Raw genomic sequence first — 17,754 nt, 5'->3', positions numbered from 1 at the left:
GACAATGTCTTCTGCAAATTAGAGAAAGAGTAGATTCTCCGTTTTTAGTTTCTCAGCACCACCCAACATCATCATGCCCACTTTGACTAGTTACAATATATTACTGCTACATCCTACGATAATATTTATTAATATATCTATCCAAAAGATAAATTTGATATTAAACTTGTGTTCCTTCAACACAATTTATTTTTAAATCATATTTTGTCAATAACTAATTTATATCACTTTTAATAAGATCTTTTTTTCTAACTAGTTTTTTTTAATTATAATTAAGATTCAAGACTAATTAATGACATCTAAGATTATCAAAATAAAAAATTTACGTAAACTTAAAATAATAAGAGTGTTTACTTTATAAACAAAAATGCAAGTTAATATATTCAAAGCACACCATTTTACAAACAAAAAGATAATAAATTCATAATTCATACTATTAGTTTATTACAAAGCATAAGTTTTCAAAAAGTTAAAACATTTAAATAAATAACGCTTAAATCAGCCATCAAAGCAATGTTTAGAGCTCACTAGGAATAGTTCATGTTCTGTTATGCAGCAGACATCACATAATCTTTTGTGTGCATTCAAGAACTGTATGAAACTAATTACTGGCACAGTGGCACTCGATATATAGCAGGTGTAAATTTCCGCTAGTGTGAGAGAAAGAAACAGAGAATAACAGGGAGAGATTGCAAGACAAAAAGAAACAGGGGGAACGAGTTTGGAAGAAGACTTACATGACTCTCGGCCTCAAACCTTCAACTAAGGGTCTCGCGTCGTGGCGTCTTTCACTCAACCTTCAGCCAAATGCCCAAACCAGTGCCACTGAACCAACAACCTAGTCTTGACTCTGGGTGTTTTTTGAAGAAGATCATGTATAATATTTAATTAATTATTGTTGTGAAAATATTACAAGTTAAAAGATTAAAACAAAATTGTCTTATATACCTTATCTATTACTTTATAGAACTACATCTATAATATTTAATTAATTATAATCGTGAAAAAATATAATAATTTTGGTCTCAACTTATTAAAAAATGAAAAATTCATCAGTTTTAAGATTGAAAAACCAAATTGAATAGTTATTAATGGATGATAATAATCACTAATGAGTGATAATGACTACGTAGTAAAATATTTATATATAACATATATTTGATGTGAGCTTATTTTTTCCGATTCATTTAATATATCATCATGTAGAGAGAATCATGAGAACTTAAAAAAATCAAAATAATATAACTTTTTCATAACAATCATTAAGATATAATTTAATTTTTATTTTTCTACATTTTATTAATAACATGTGTTTTGTTTTGTAAGTTGTAAGATCACACGTTAAAAATTTTATTCTACAAATATTACAAGTTAAAAGATTAAAACAAAAAGGTCAATAAAAGAAACTATACGAATTCACGGGTCTATAATTTTATTTAATAAAAATGATCCCAGGGCTGTAAAGTGCAAGCTTGAATTAAGTGGCCGAGTCAAAAATATACGCGTAACACGTATATCTAACATATGTAGAGCAGGCAAGAGCACCTTTTAGACCACGCGGTTCTGAAAAGCTTTGGTAGTAGCCGAGTCCAATTAAGGCAGCAAACAGCCGCTACCAGTTGGCTCCCAAGTCTCTAATTTTTCTTTCACCTAAACCTAATCTGGCCACTTCTTACCTTCAAATCTTACTCAAAAATATAAAATAAATGTGACAGTGTAACAGTAGAAATCTGAGGTCTTCTATAAATTATTCTACTGCTAATGACTTGTTGAACATTGATCTTGTTTACACTAATTCTGATTAGTTAGTTACTCCGCTGCATTATAATATTTCATTATTTTTCTGTTTAGATTTCGTCTTAATTAGTGTAGACTATCGAAGAGGCTATAGCTAGGATTGGAGGATTTCGGACTTGACCAATTTCTTCTATCAATTCATGCACACAAAGTTTATATAATTCCTTTTGCTTTTTTCACCCATCTTGGACTGTCTTGTCTACAAAATCCACGCCACCTTAAATAAACATAAGATTTAATGTATCAATTTCTTATTGTTATATATATAAAATATCATTGCTCTCTATATAAAAAAAATATGTTAATTAATCACCATACCCCATGTCGGTCCTGCACGTAATAATTTAATTGATTTTAATAAAAAAATATTAAAATTTAAACATGACATTTTTTCCTTCTTCTCATTCTCTCCCATTCCCACCCCCTTACTTGTCAAGTATATAAAGATGATCTATGATGCCACCTTTCTCCAACCAAAAACCTACACCCCTCTCCTGAGTCTCATAATATTAGTTGTATAAGCTAGCAATTCATTTGATAATTTCTGTATCGATCAAAATATATATAGATATATTTCTTCGATATATATATATAGCAATGGTTGCGCCTTGTCCAACATCCATGATGGTAAGAACCAAGAAAACAAAGGCCATGGGAGTTCCGACAATAGACCTTTCAATGGAAAGGTCCAAGTTGTCGGAACTGGTGGTGAAAGCATGTGAGGAATATGGTTTCTTCAAGGTGGTGAACCACAGTGTGCAAAAAGAGGTCATTGCAAGATTGGAAGAGGAGGGAAAGGAGTTTTTCTCCAAAACCTCCTCGGAGAAGCGCCAAGCTGGCCCTGCCAATCCTTTTGGCTATGGTTGCAGAAATATTGGCCCCAATGGCGATATGGGTCACCTCGAGTATCTCCTCCTTCATACCAACCCTCTTTCCATATCTGAGAGATCCAAAACCATAGCAAATGACCCTACTAAGTTCAGGTACTCACTCATTAATTGTACTACTCTTCTACTATTTCAATTCCTTTCTTCTCTCAACAACTTCAACACATAACGGATTCCATATTTGCGTTACATCTTTCATATCATAATTAATAATACGTGATGAAAATAGTAACACAGTTTAAGCGGCATGCGTGAAATGTTGTAAATAAATCTCTAAGTAACTAAGTTCGATTCATACGGATAAGAAAATAACACCGTTTTTATAAGCTTTACTATTGGAATATATATAAATTATATAATAATTACTGTATATTGGCATGTGTGTGAGAGAGATAGGTAGAGAGCCGGGGGGGGGGGGGGTCCGTGAGGATGTAGGGTAGGGACCAAGCCCTTATCTGTTTGTGTTTCTTAAGAGCCAAGCTGGTAGGTGCTTGAGTCTCTAACTCTGACGAAATGGATATAACTTTCATTTTCCTTTTTTTGGTGATATATTTCCATATTGAGATAACATTTCACAGGGTTGGAATGAATTAAAACGAACACAATTTATTCTGGGTGGTTGATATAAACAGTAGAATTTATTATGACGAGATTTTCCCAAAATGAATGATGAAAAAAAAAGTTTATTTAGGAAACTTGATAATATCATTGGGGCTAGCTTGTGTCCTTGACAGGGACATCTTGCCTTTATATTGTAAATTTTATGTGCATGCTACAGAATTTTACAATTCCTTCAATATTTAACAAGCTCATCATTTTTATTCTAAAAAAAAAAAAACTCAATTTGCCTCACCTTACCATTTTCGAATCAGTGCATTTATGCAGTTTATTGTGGTTGATTCGGCTACTTGGTGTTTGGTAAAGATTTCTACACATTTTTTCGTTAGTTGGAGACCACTCCGATCGATTAGGGGAGGGATCCATCTAGGCTTCTATTCATATTGATCATCATCTTGGTTTCTTTTAGTTAATTATACATATAATTTAATAGGCTCTGTCTACCACTTTCCGTGTATAACCAATAAAGTAAAATAACAACAATTATGCTAGCTTTTTTTATTAACTTTCTATCCATTAAATATGAATATTTGGGTTGAAAAGGTATAAGCAACACGTGCACAAAAAATGGCTGTGCCGAACAACCCTTGTAAATTATTTTTCTTGGGAGTACAAACCCTGTTTGATTTGTAGTTGAATTCTCTGGTTTTAAACTTTAAATTAATAAATTGTACACATTTCAAAATACCGTGATACCAGTATATAAGAATTATCGTGTATTTTTATGTAACTTTTTTTATAATGGTTCATCAAGCAGCATCTTTAACATTAAAATTAATAATGATTTTTTACACAAAAAGTATATTCATATACCCGTATAATATATTCATCTGTTTCTCTTTTGAGCATATCACATTTTTTAAAGGTTTTTTCTGCTTCTCTTTTTTTTTTTTTCCACCTCCTTAATTTATCTATAAATGGGCGTCTATGTGTCATGTTTCTTCTTTAAAATGCATGGCACATTCGGCCGCAGATAAAACTGTTTTGGTTTTATGGAGCACCTGTCTACGAGTGGTGGGCCCAACACATAGAACCATAGTAATAATAACACGATATTGGGTTTACGGCAAGTCATTATGTGGCAGTGATTTCACAAAAATTGATTTTATTTAAAATTAATTGTGACATAAATTTTTTTATGTTTAAATGTTTTTATCTTTAAAGTAACTCTGTTGTAAAATTTTGTATTTTTATATTTAATATAAAAATTACTTAAAAAAATTCAACTAAATTCCTCATAGTATAGAACTAATATCAACATTTATCTAAGATTATAACCTGATTTTGTACTATCCAAAATCATTCCAAGCACACACTAGTTACTTGTATTTGAAAATGGGATCTACTTGGTGGCATTTTATAGGTAGCAAGTACCTTTTTTTTTTACATAGTATATAGGTAGCAAGTACTTAAACTTATCTTCTGTAAGAAAATCACGCGCTAACTTTGGCTTCAAATTTCTTATCTTTTAGCTAGGCAGAATTGTGAGTGACCCGAAAAGGCTACAAATACAACATGTGGTTATAGCCTTCGGTTAGCACAGCAAAACCATGTTAACAACTTCTGTTATTTGTGCTATGACTAGTATTGGTCTTTCTTCATATTGTGGAGCCACGTTGCCTACTTTTCCTAGCATGTACGTACTAAGCCAGTGATCATGTATCTTCATTTCAGTATAAGAAAATGGACCAAATATTGGGCTAACACAGTCACATAGAAACCAACAACTCACAATCAAATCAAGAATACAGAAAGAAGAATACTTTTTTTCCTACTTAAAAACGAAAAATAATGTTGTGCATCATATGACCCTCCATGTGTCTTTGCCTGCTAGTATTTGGTAACATAGGAAAAGACGTTTGTTTCAGTGTATTAAAGGTATCTTCTTTGTAACCTGGGTGCGAAAAATTACACGATACAAATTAATATACCGTGAGTGATGACCCTATATTAATTTTCTGGCCTTCGATTTTGCAGTTGTGCCGTGAATGATTACATAGAAGCAGTTAAAGAACTAACATGTGAGGTTCTCGATATGGTGGAGGAGGGTTTGTGGGTCCAAGACAAGTTCTCACTCAGCAAGCTCATCAGAGACGTCCATAGTGACTCACTCCTAAGGATCAATCAATACCCTCCCGTGAGCCTAAAGGGCACCAAGAATTGGGACACGTCCAAACTTGAGGCACATCAACTCCAGAGCCAAAATAATAATAACAACAACAACAATATTGGCTTTGGAGAGCATTCTGACCCTCAGATCTTGACCATCATGCGGTCCAACAACGTTGATGGCCTTCAGATTTCCACCCACGATGGCTTGTGGATCCCTGTCCCCCCTGACCCCAATGAATTCTTCGTTATGGTTGGTGATGCCTTGCAGGTTGGTTTCTAATCAACTCAATATCACACTCACAACCACGATTACTTGAAACTAAGAAAATTAATAAATATTTTTCAAAACTTTGATGGAGGAAAATCACAATTTATCCTAATTATAACTTGACTAATTTATGCATAATTGAATGTATTCCCCCACAATAGACATGCCTTATGGATGAGACTTTTTAAAAAAAATATTCATGAACATCATTTTCCTAGCAACAATGTGGTGACAAATTGTTTTGATATGTTTGTAAAGGTTTTGACAAATGGAAGGTTTGTAAGCGTGAGACACAGGGTGTTGACGAACACAACAAAGGCCAGAATGTCAATGATGTACTTTGCAGCACCACCGCTGAATTGGTGGATCACTCCACTGCCGAAGATGGTGACACCCCACAATCCAAGTCTCTATAAGCCCTTCACCTGGGCCCAATACAAGCAGGCAGCATATTCTCTAAGATTGGGAGACGCTCGCCTTGACCTCTTCAAGATCCAACGACAACAAGATACCCATCTCATCGCACCTGCTTCAACCTGACACTTTGATCGCATTATTCATTGTTGATATTCTTCCACCACCTAATTAATATGTTGTGTTTGTCAATAGTTAATTCGAGTGTTTCATATATAGCCCCTTATTTTTCTTTCTTTCTCTTGTTTTACAGCCTTTATAGTTTTATAAGGTCGCCATTAGTGACTTACATTGGGGGGGAAAATCTACCTATATAGTTGGTACTGTTGTAAAATATAGGCAACCTTTGAATTCCTATACAAGGGTATTTTGACATAGCGAATTATGACCTAATATGAATTCTGCAGCACCATCATTTATATATTTATTTTAAGCAAAGTTATTAGCTCAAGGCCATCATGGTACAGAGCCACCGGATCTAAAAAATGCGTAAAGTTTTAAAATATAGCTTCTATTTGTATTTTTTATTACCCCCAAAGTTTGACAATGTTTAAAGGAATTCAGGTAGAGTAATTTTTAGTACCATTTAAAAACTTTCAACATGGTTTTTTAACAAGTTTATGTTAAAGCTTATTAAAAAAAATAATGTTTAATTGATCACTTGATTTGTACGTGTTGAAAAAGTTGGAATCTTTTTTGTTGAATAAGTATAACGTGCTAGCATGTTTAGTTTTGCATTTAAAATTGTAAAAGTCAATCTATGATGCAACCGGAGACTGATATTCTGGTCTTTGTTGACACTGACAAAGGAAAGAAAGCCAGCTATTTGAATTTGAAAGTCAACTTAATTTTGACGGAGAGCAGAAACCAGATCTCTTCTGTCTACTGTACATAACTAGCTCTTGACCAATCAAAAAGCCACAGCTCCCCGTAGTTGAGATGAAACTTCTGAATTTGCTCCTTTGACAATTAATTTAACAGGTTTCACATGGCACTTGGAGTCTCACAACTAGTTGAAGTTTCCATTAACGATGGTCTGGTATAATTAATAGATAGCCATTCTTAAGCATATGATTAGATGTTTGATTTTTATATTTATACGTGTATGGAAAAATATTTAATATTTATTAGAAGAAATCGACCACTTCAATTAGTGTTGTTACAAAGAAAAACCTTCAATGAATGTGTTAGAATTTGAGATTTTTAAATTAAAATATTTTCTCTATAGTTTCAAATCGCTTCTAAAGTTGATTAATGGTTGCTTGTGTTTGTAACAACTAGTTGAAGGCTAATGATGTTTAATTTTGCACATTATTCTAATTACTTTTTGCTCTACTTGATAAGGGGATTTAATAGGTTTTGTATTTAAGCTCTTACTAAAACACTAATGAGCTCCAATTTCAGGCTAAGGTCTTAATTTATCCTTGATATACTCTATTTAAACCTATTTTTAGGACCTTTGATAAGAGATCCTTTACAGTTTGTTTTGTGCTTTATTTCTCGCTTGGGTATATTACCCATTTGAGATTTCTTTTTAGATATTGAGGTTTAGTTTTAAACTGCTTATCAATTCTAGTTTATATTATTTCTCTATCAATATTTTTCATTTTCTATAAATCTTGATTGCGAATTCTTTTGGGTTGATGCGTCATCATCTAAATTTGGGTTTGTATTCTTGATCAGGGACCGTGATGCATGATTTGTCATACTCAAATTGAGATTGATAGGGTCTTTGATGCTTAATCAACGATTTGATTAAAAAAAATGATCGATTTAGAAATTGGTTTGGTGACTTAGAAGGCAGGCACTTGATTGTCAAACCTAAATTAATTAAATTTTGGCTGCTTAATTCAGTGGATATTCTATTGAAATTATTGATGCTTAATTGGTTGAATTCAGGGTCAAAATACAATTGAATCAAGAATTTTGATGTTGAAGAAATGGATTGGTCATTTTTATTGAATTGGTTTCTATTTCTATTTACAATATGTTTTTGTTCTTAAATCAACCTTTTATTTTTTCCAGTAACAATCAGATATCCTTGAGAGATGATCAATTGTAGTTTTATTATTATTTGACCAGTGTATGACCACGAATTAGACACTAAAAGAATTACTGTCAGCAAATATGTGAAATTTGATGAGCTATCAAAATGGAATTGGGAGAAATGTTAAGTTGAAGGCTTAAGTAAGGGACTGCCTAGAAAAGACAATTTGTAAGAGGAAACTTCTGAGATGAAGGAGAAAATTATGACAGTGACATTATTCTAATGAAAGTTACCAAAACCTTAAATGACATCTATGTTAGATTCAATTTAGCTACAACTGAATGAATGTTGAAGTTGCTGAAATAGAAGGATGGAGAGTTTTCATACAAGAGAATATCAATATGATAGAGAAAACCAAATATTTGGCAATTGGTAAACAGACCAAATAATCAAAAGGTAATTAGTGTTATGTGAGTCTGTATAACTAAACTTAATTTTGATGGGTTTATGAAAAAACTCAGTTAGATTTGGTGGTAAAAAGGTTAATTTTAGGAACATGGTGTTGATATTTTTTATACATTTGCTCTAATTGCAAGACATGATACAATCAAATTGCTTGCATTCTAAAATGGGTTGCTTGAATTATTTTTGCACATTAGTCATAATTGCTTTCTGCTCTGCCCAATCGAAAACTTTTATAGCTATTGTATTTAAACGCTCATTGTAACACTTTGCATATGTTGCATAACTGAAATACAACAAATCAGTTTTTGCTCCATCTTGGTATGTGTATGGTTGCTAGTTTCGTTCTACAACACTTCTGTTGGCTCCTTCAGCTATTTATGTTCAATACTACAACCTATTCTGTTTTTGAACAGAAACTCAACACTCAAGTGATTTTAGTCTCTGATTTTTTTGGCTTGGGAATACTGGATGGTTACCTAAAAAATCTAGAGATATCAAATATAAAACCATTGAATTAGATGTAAAATTTGAAGCTTGGGCAACAGACTTGTTGAATTACGGATCACTAGACTTATACTGCAGGCAGCAATAATGTAGGAGCTAGCTGCAACGGGTCCAGTCAGTCATGACATACATATATTGTAGTACGTACTTTGAAAAATGAGGGAATCTGTTTGAGCTAGCTACTAGGTAGCGCAGAGGGTGAAAATTGTGGTCCTTTGGCACTTTGAACTTTGAAGTAAGTCCCATATTATATATTAAAGTGACCAGGAGATATAAGATGAGTTGAATGGTTAATGAAGAAGAGAAAAAAGAGAGAAGGTCGTGGCTTTGATCACCTATTCTAACAAAAAACTAGCATATGCCCATAAAAAAAAAAATACATGGAAGTGGCAAAGCTTGAGCTATATGTTCTGAGGTGGAGGTGGGTTCGTGGTAGATGACAAGTAGAGAGGACAAGATCACAGTTATGAATGATCACGGACAGTTGTAGTAGTGTTTTGATTGCTGCATTGATTTGGCGGGGGTGGGGGTCCGGTTCGTTGCTATTGCAGCTAGCTAGCTCTATTGATCTATCTTGTGGTCACATAAGAAATTGAGGTCTTTTCATTTCTGTCTCGGGGTTGCTTGTTATTGTTGTTGTTTGTTTTTTCAGATTACTACTGTTGGTTTTTACGTCTTGGTACAGCCTCTGGCTTGGACCAAACTCTTGCTTCCTATCAAGCAGTATAATTAACTGGCACTTCGAGATATTATTGGCTAGGAAGGAAACACGCATCCTTTTTAAGTACTAATTGTGTCATGTCCTTTTTGTAATACATGTCTATGTCTATATTTATATGTGAAATATCTCATAATACTTCATATACTTTTATCTGTAGTTCATAACTTTTTTTTAGTTTTACTTTTCAAATTTTTATGCTAAAATAGATTGAAATATCATAATAATTAGATAAAATTTATCATTTTATTATATTTACTATGATTCATGTATACTTTAAAATATGCGTAATCTTTTGTAATTTAATATTTTTATGTTTACGTTACTTTTAGCTTAATTTTATATATTATTTTTTGGATAAAGTTTTATTATGTCATATCAGTTTTAAGAATTTTAGCAACCTTTCATTTTAAATGTATAATTCTTTAAGATCTTAAAATGAGTCCCACAAATTATTTCACTTTTTATATTTCTTTAAATACATCACAATAATTACCTCTTAATTATTTTTAACAGTTAAAAACTGCTTCTTAATCCTTTTAAAAAAAAACTGCTTTTTAAATAAGAACAATTCTTACAACGTGGTATTCGTGTCATCTTTTTCCAATAATAAACTTAGTTAAAAACAATTTTTAATTTTAATTTTAAGAACCCACCTAATAAGAGCACAGATTGTTTCATCCAAAAGACTGTATCAAAGTATAAGGTTTTTATCCAATATAATCGTTAAACTTATTACTTTTAATCTTTTCTTTGGGTCTTTATATAAGCTGGAATGATGATGTATCATTTGTGAGATAAATCCCTTGAATTTATTTCCGTTCTAAGAATACTTCATTTAGTGCATGGAAAGTTTGGTGCGTTACTTCATTTGACGTGTCTATTTTTGCATAGGAGGAAAAAAAAAGTAGCAGTGACACTCTTTGAAGACTTGTATTACTGTTTTTGCTTATACTCACTTTAATTTTCTTCTTGTACCGAGCCTTGATGTATAGCTTGTTTTTCAAGTTCAAAGAGCATATTTAAAAAATAGAGAGAGAATACAAGACAGGATTGGATCCAAGGGGGGCAATTGTAGGGACAGAACATATTTAAGTGAATATCTAAACCAAAGTGTAATTAAGTTTTCTTAAAAACGTTAGATGAAAAACAAAGTGTTAGATGCTGATAGTTTATGAATATGCTTTTGGATGCAAATTCATTTATATAGCACTTTGAACGTATTATTTGTTATCATCAAAATTATGAAATTTTTAGGGACTTAGACATCTTTTTATGTCTTTGGTTTCAACAATATTTACTTAAATAGTCCAGCATGTTAAGTCTACAAGGTTTTTTGATTGCTTTAAAGTTTGATTTTTTTTAAACACTTTTATGATAAGAAGAGATAGAAGAGAGAAAAATGTGTTTTTAATAGGTAATATAATTTGATAGAAAGAAAAAAATAAAAATTAAAAATAACATAAGTGTCAAATAGATGTTTGTAATATATGAGTATATGTAAATTATAACCTTTTATAAGCTTGTTCTTAGTTTAGCTTATTTAAAAGCAAGATAGCATGTATCATCGTTCAGCCTTTTCTGAGTGTAGGAGCAGCGAAAACTTTTGTTGAGAAACCCTAGGTGGCTGGAAAAAGTTGTGTTGTGAAAATATTAAGTGAATGTCCGTGAAAGTAGTAGTGTCAACAATAATGTTTGTTGAAAACAAAAGTAATCACTACAAAATCTTTATTGTAAAAACATGTATACTAACAGGAAAATTTGTGTTGTGAAAACATTAGTGACAACAAAAAATTTTGTTGCTAAAGTGTTAGTAGTAACAGCAGAAACTTTCGTTGCAAAAACATTAGGAGTGGTAACGACATTAAAATGTTGCTGCAAAATTTTTCACACCAGATGTTATTGCAGCGAACTGCAACAACAAACAATTTTCTCGCTGGCAAAAGTAATTTTTACATCAATATTAAATATTTGCTAACAAAAACTGTTGTTACAAATACCCTTTTTTCTTGTAGTGGCTTCACACCAATGGTGTTTTGCTCTCTCAGCCTCAAGACATCACTATCTAATGCGAAAGATTCTGTACATAAAAAGTGCAGCACATCAAGATTAAGACCTAAGCAATTTACTCAAGAAGGCCTCATGTTAAGGGAACAATGAAGATAATCCCTTCTTCACGTTTCAAGCCTTTTAGTAAGACTCGGTTTGAGACCAGTTATCATGCAAACAGTCATTATTGCCAACTCGTTGACAACAATAAGATTTGATTAGGCTGATGATTTACTTAGGAAAATCACATTTACCAACATTTCAGCTTTAGTGGTCGTGACTCAAGTATGCAAATGGTTTTAGTGTCATTGTCATTTGATCATTTTTTTTATTGGTTGAAGAGTAATATTCCATATGAATATGATTCAAACACTTCCAGCCACACGATCACAAGCAAACACCAATTGTAAATTAAACAAAAAGAAAGAAGGCCTGATAGTGAAGTTTTGCTTGTCTAATTTCGGTCTTACCGACTAATTTGACGAAGAATTAAGTCACAGTTGTTGCATCAACCCTTTACGATGCATGCTTGAATTAACCAAAAATGGTAGGTGTAGCTAGACACTGACCTGAAAGAAGATTTTCTCTATACTATCTTGGGTAGATTCAGTTCCCAAATTGCATACGGTTGGTGGACAGTAATTTTTTCATGCAACTATTGCCATGATCTTTGAAGTAGTACAAAAGAAATTTATAAAACAAAAATGTAGCGCGGGTAACAACTTATTGGGGATGATGGCAATCATCATTTATATTTCTTTTTGTTAATGTCCATTTTTTAACGATAACAAATCATTTTCAAAGTTGTTAAACTTAAATTTCAGGCAAATGCTGTCGACGAGAGAAAAAGAAATTCTTACTCTAAGCCATTAATCACAAGCCAAGTGTACATGTGTTTGTGGGAAGTTTTTTGGTGTTAGTTTCAGCAAGGTCATGCAATATAATGAACTTGCCCATAGTTTATAATATCTTTCTATTTTAGATGTCAAACTCATTGCATAACTTGGAGGAACAGTTTAGTCTAGTCTTCAAAGCATTTCTTAAGGCATCAATTAACAACGGATAAACTGCTCTTGAATTTTCTATTTTTGTTCACCAAATTAAACACGCACCAACTAACAATTTTATATAAACTTCTGGTTCGAACGATCCAAATCCATTATTACATTTTACATTAATTGTCATAATTTGGCAAGAAAATGAAAGAGCCGTTGAAGACCTGACTTAAATGTGATATTTATGATTGTTTAATTTCATAAGCAATCCAGATTTTTTATTTCTACAAAAGAAAGAACAAACTTTTCTTCAAATTTGATATTAAAAACATGTAAGGGTGAAGGGCAGAACTTGATATATATCTGATATTTCTCATTTATTTCTAGCTAGCAAAGCCTTCAAATCAAATGTCCCATCTCTAGTCTACTAATGGCTTCAATCTTGCTATTACTAGAAGCCTTGATAAGATGTTGTCACCATGAACTTGTGCCACAGAGTCCAACGTGGAAAGAAAAAGAGACAAAAGACTTGACACACATTATTGAGGTGAAGAAACCAGCTGGGAAAGCATCCATAGGCATGGACAACCTTGATGGCTTCTGGAGTTTCTTCAGTGATCACATAGAGTAGACCAAACACTGGAAATTAGCTGAGTGTTGCATTTGGCCTTAAAATTATCTTCCCTGTCTTATTCTACTACATTATGTTTGTGTTTCTTGGTTACTCTTGCTACATCATGTTGTCAATTCATATCTCACAAGCTAGAAGATAAAATTTAATGCTTTTCTTTTCCGTACATTGATGGGTATAAAGCTGGTTTAATTAGCATTGCGCACGCGTGTGGTGTTTCATTGTGCTAACATTGGTCTTTATTCCATCATAAACAGTATTAAACATTAAGGAACACATGTAATGTAAGCAACAAGGCTTGGTGCGACATACATGAATGAATGTAGTGCTCTTATTTTCTAGTAGTTAATTAGAGCAACGTAAACGATTATTTGTAAATAATCTAGCATTGATGAATAGCGAAAATTCAGAAATAGGGTATTATTAATTTGTAAATACATATTAAATTTATAACATAATTTTCAAGTCTCCATCTTTTTATTTTTATATGTTGCTTAGGTATCGTCTGAGTATGATTATTGATTGAGATTATGGATGATTCTGAAGCATCTAATAATTTATAATTGTTTAGGGGCTAATAAGCCAAGTGTCCCCTTCAATGAATTGCATCTCAATAAAAGGCTTGGCCTCTTCATCCGTAAGCACCCGTGTCCATGGCACTCTTCCAGCCAAGTTAGCTCCTGGTCCACTACACTTGTATTCTCCATAATATACTCTCCTGAAATTAATACACAAACCAATGAAACACAAAATTAACCCTTCATTATGTAATTTTGTATTAAGAAAACGTAGGATTCCAAGTGTGGTGCGATGTAATATTGAACTAACGAGTCACGCTTTTGGTCACCCCAATCACTCCATCCTTTGGCGAGAACTATGTTGTCCATGAAGGTGTAAGAGAAAACAACTCTGGAATAATCTCCCCATGCTCTTCCGAGATAAACCTGCCCACTACCTATTACTGTGCAGTTTTTGAATGAGAATCCACTCTCCAATGACGAATTGGTACGCTTTTGAGCAGTGATGGAAGCCACCTTCCTGGTTGTGGAATTTAGATAGCAATTCTGCTTGCCAATTCAATAAAAAACTTACCAATGGTAAATTAACTAACCAACAAAAGTTCATGCTAGTATGAAAATAGAAGAGTAAATGGTGTAACATCCATACATTATCTAACACAATATTTTTAACATATTTTTACTATTAATACTTGGTAGTGTAAAATTATGAGTGAAATTTATCAAAAAAAAAAAAAAAAGGCAAGTGGGGTTAACAAAATTTTGCATTTTTTAAGTAAACTTCAGAAGATAATAATAATAATAATAATAAAATAAATTATGATTAATAATATAACTTAATTTTATATTATTATTTAATTATATACTATTATATATAATAAATTTATTGATTTTTATAATAATTATTTTAAAAGTCATAGTAATGATTATTTTTAATGGACTGATAGTGTAAAATGTTTTAGACTGATTTTTTTTGTTTACATTACACTAATTATGTGTAACAATTAAACTCTAACAATAAAGAATATGTTTAAAAAATGAAATAAAAAATTTATACATAGTGTAGCTAATTATTTCTTAAGAAAATAATAAAATGATGATGAGTAAGTTTGATTGGGCCGGGAGGCATATTGGGCTAGAATTGCAGTGCTAAAAAACATAAAGAAGACCTGGTAAAGGGACCTTGAATAGAGCAGTTGTTGAAGTAATGAAGGCCTTTGTGATCATAGAGAGTGTCTTGAGATCCCTAGAAACTGCAATTGTAGAAACCAGCTTTGCTTCCTGAGATGCTTCTTCTCCCTTCCTTCCAATTACATGCGGACCACTATTCTGTTTTAGCATGCACACAATAATTTACCATCCTCCACCAACAAAATTATTTTTTTCCATTTCATATTTTCACTGTATATATGAATTATACACTTCATAAAATATCACAAACATTTATTCATATTTGATCAAAAACTTTTAGTAACTTTTTTAATAGTTATTAAACAAAAAAATATTGTTAAAAATTATATATGTTTTAGTGAAATCTCTATGTTCGTTTGTTTGCTCTCTTCTTTTTAAATTAACTCCAAAATAACAATTATGGATTATTAACAGAATTTTCAAGTACGTTACCGAACTACACATTTAATATATTTTAAAAAATTATAATTATTACTTATTAAAATATCCATTCTTTCTTTATTCAGAATTTTCTTTTTTATTCAGATTTACATATTCCTTCTAAATAATTATAAAAGATGTAAGTTCACAAATCCATATATTATATATTAATATATGAATCAACTTAATATGAGAGTATAAGTTTTTTTTTACTCTCTTAATAGCTTTTTTTCTTCTAAATTTAAAGGTTTACAAATCCAACTGTCGAATCATGTGATAAAATCTATGTAAAATTTTAGATAAATAATTAATACCAACATTTACTTATATTCTAAAAAGTATATTGTATTTTGAGATAAAGTTAATTGATAAAATATTAAATTATGTGAAAATTTCTAGATTTAGTCTAATATTTTAATTTTAATCATTTATGATAAAATCTAATAATTGATATTTATTTTTCTCATTCACATGTGAAATGAAACTAACTCTCGTTAAATCTTATATACGTTTGTGTGTGTGACTCATAAAAAAATGATTAACTCATTAAAAAAAATACGTTTGTGTGTGAGATGTAAAAAAATACTGTAAAAAAAAATACGTTTGTGTTTTTTTATGCGATACATATACGTTTGTGTGAACACAAATGTATGTTTATTTGTTTATTTTACGTTTCATTTTACTTTTAATTAACTAAAATTTTTCATTTTGTTACATTTTATAATTTAATTAGAATATACTGACTGTGTGAATTTTTGTATACCGTGTAAATTCTATTTTTTATAATTAACCTTAATGTTTTTATAATAATATTTTTTTTGAAGGTGATCACACTGGCCTGATCGTGGATACTGATACCAATTTTTTTCTTAGAGACAAAAATTGCAATATTGTATTCATATTGATATCTATCAATTTATTTTTTAATAAAATGCATCATCAATCAATAAATAAATCGTTAATCTGAGCTATAAAGAAAAAAAAATATGAATGAAAAAAAAAAATCTGACTAATGATGAGTCAAATTCTTTAATTGAAATTAGTTATCAATAGAATTAAAATTAATGAAACGTCATTTTAGCATTAATTAAAGAAGTTTGCGTGCATACCTCAAATTTTATGTTGATGGCCACAAAATGGCTCGCATCTACACCACAGTTGCACTCTGGAACGTCCTTCCGGAGACAGATGCTGTATCATTTCCGGTAATGGTTGGTGGATCCCCGGCGTCCCCTAACAATGTAATAAAAGGCAATGTTTTGGGGATCATCACCTTCTCCCTAAACAATTAATTTCAATTCAATGTTGTGACTTATATGAATATGAGTAGCTACTATATAAAATAATGTAAGAGATTTTTAAAATTAATGAAATATATATCTTTTCACGAAATTATATATATATTATATAGATGAGACTGTAACGTAGTACCTATAAACACCCGGTGCGATCGATACTATAACTCTCCTTGTGTTGCGTGGTGGAATGCTATTAAGAGCTTCTGTAATGGTCTTGAAGTCACCAGTACCATCTTGGCTAACTCGATCTTATGCTAACTTTGTTATTCTCAGCCTGCGTCAGCTTCAAATCTGGACCAGGTGCAGCGACTTTCAATTTGGCTTCCAAAATGTTCCTTTTCTGATAATTCTTGACATTCCTTGATACCCATTTGTCAAAATCAGCCTGTGTATGAGTATAGCTGGATGTAATGTATAATAATGAAAGAAGAAATAGAATTATGACTTGGAAATGGGATTTGGCAACCATGGTATTGTTAGTATATATATATATTATAACTCGTAAGTTAAGATGTCACTAAAGTAAAATTGTATTTTTTATCCTTTTAATTATTTTTTATTTTGATTTTAATCCTTCTTTAAATTTATTTATGAATTTAGTCATCCAGTTTATCAAATTTTGTAAATGTGATTTTCAAGTTTAGATTTAAACTGACACAAAAAAATGTATGTTAACTGTCTTCACTCAAAAAAACGTGATAAGTGATGATCAATGTTTAGATTTGGCTTGAAAATCACATTTGCACGTGATTTTACATCATTAGAAACTAAATTCATAAATAAATTTAGAAAAAAATTAAAATTAAAATTAGAGACAACTAAGAGAACCAAAAATATAATTTTGTCTAAAAAAAATCACATAAAACAATAGATCTCTTAATT

General features: G+C 31.3%; 2 protein-coding genes across 2 annotated transcripts; one reads left to right on the top strand and one right to left on the bottom strand.

The window, feature by feature from the left end:
* Nucleotides 1-2,264: 2,264 nt before the first annotated feature.
* Nucleotides 2,265-6,473, top strand: GA2OX2 (gibberellin 2-beta-dioxygenase 2). Its single transcript, XM_003536815.5, has 3 exons — nucleotides 2,265-2,780; nucleotides 5,280-5,682; nucleotides 5,941-6,473. The coding sequence occupies exons 1-3, from the start codon at nucleotides 2,395-2,397 to the stop codon at nucleotides 6,220-6,222; spliced, it is 1,071 nt and encodes a 356-aa protein (XP_003536863.1). The 5' UTR covers nucleotides 2,265-2,394; the 3' UTR covers nucleotides 6,223-6,473.
* Nucleotides 6,474-13,760: 7,287 nt separating this feature from the next.
* On the bottom strand, nucleotides 13,761-17,303 carry LOC100778999 (probable pectinesterase 53). The gene is made up of 5 exons (XM_041006291.1): nucleotides 17,006-17,303; nucleotides 16,684-16,854; nucleotides 15,146-15,292; nucleotides 14,274-14,509; nucleotides 13,761-14,163 (listed from the first exon to the last, which is right to left on the bottom strand). The coding sequence occupies exons 3-5, from the start codon at nucleotides 15,188-15,190 to the stop codon at nucleotides 14,013-14,015; spliced, it is 432 nt and encodes a 143-aa protein (XP_040862225.1). The 5' UTR covers nucleotides 15,191-15,292; nucleotides 16,684-16,854; nucleotides 17,006-17,303; the 3' UTR covers nucleotides 13,761-14,012.
* Nucleotides 17,304-17,754: the final 451 nt, after the last annotated feature.

This window comes from Glycine max, chromosome 10 (assembly GCF_000004515.6).
Source record: "Glycine max cultivar Williams 82 chromosome 10, Glycine_max_v4.0, whole genome shotgun sequence".
In the NCBI taxonomy this organism is placed as follows: domain Eukaryota; kingdom Viridiplantae; phylum Streptophyta; class Magnoliopsida; order Fabales; family Fabaceae; genus Glycine; species Glycine max.
The sequence above is the reverse complement of the archived record's forward strand: the minus strand, read 5'-3'. Positions and strand labels throughout refer to the sequence as shown.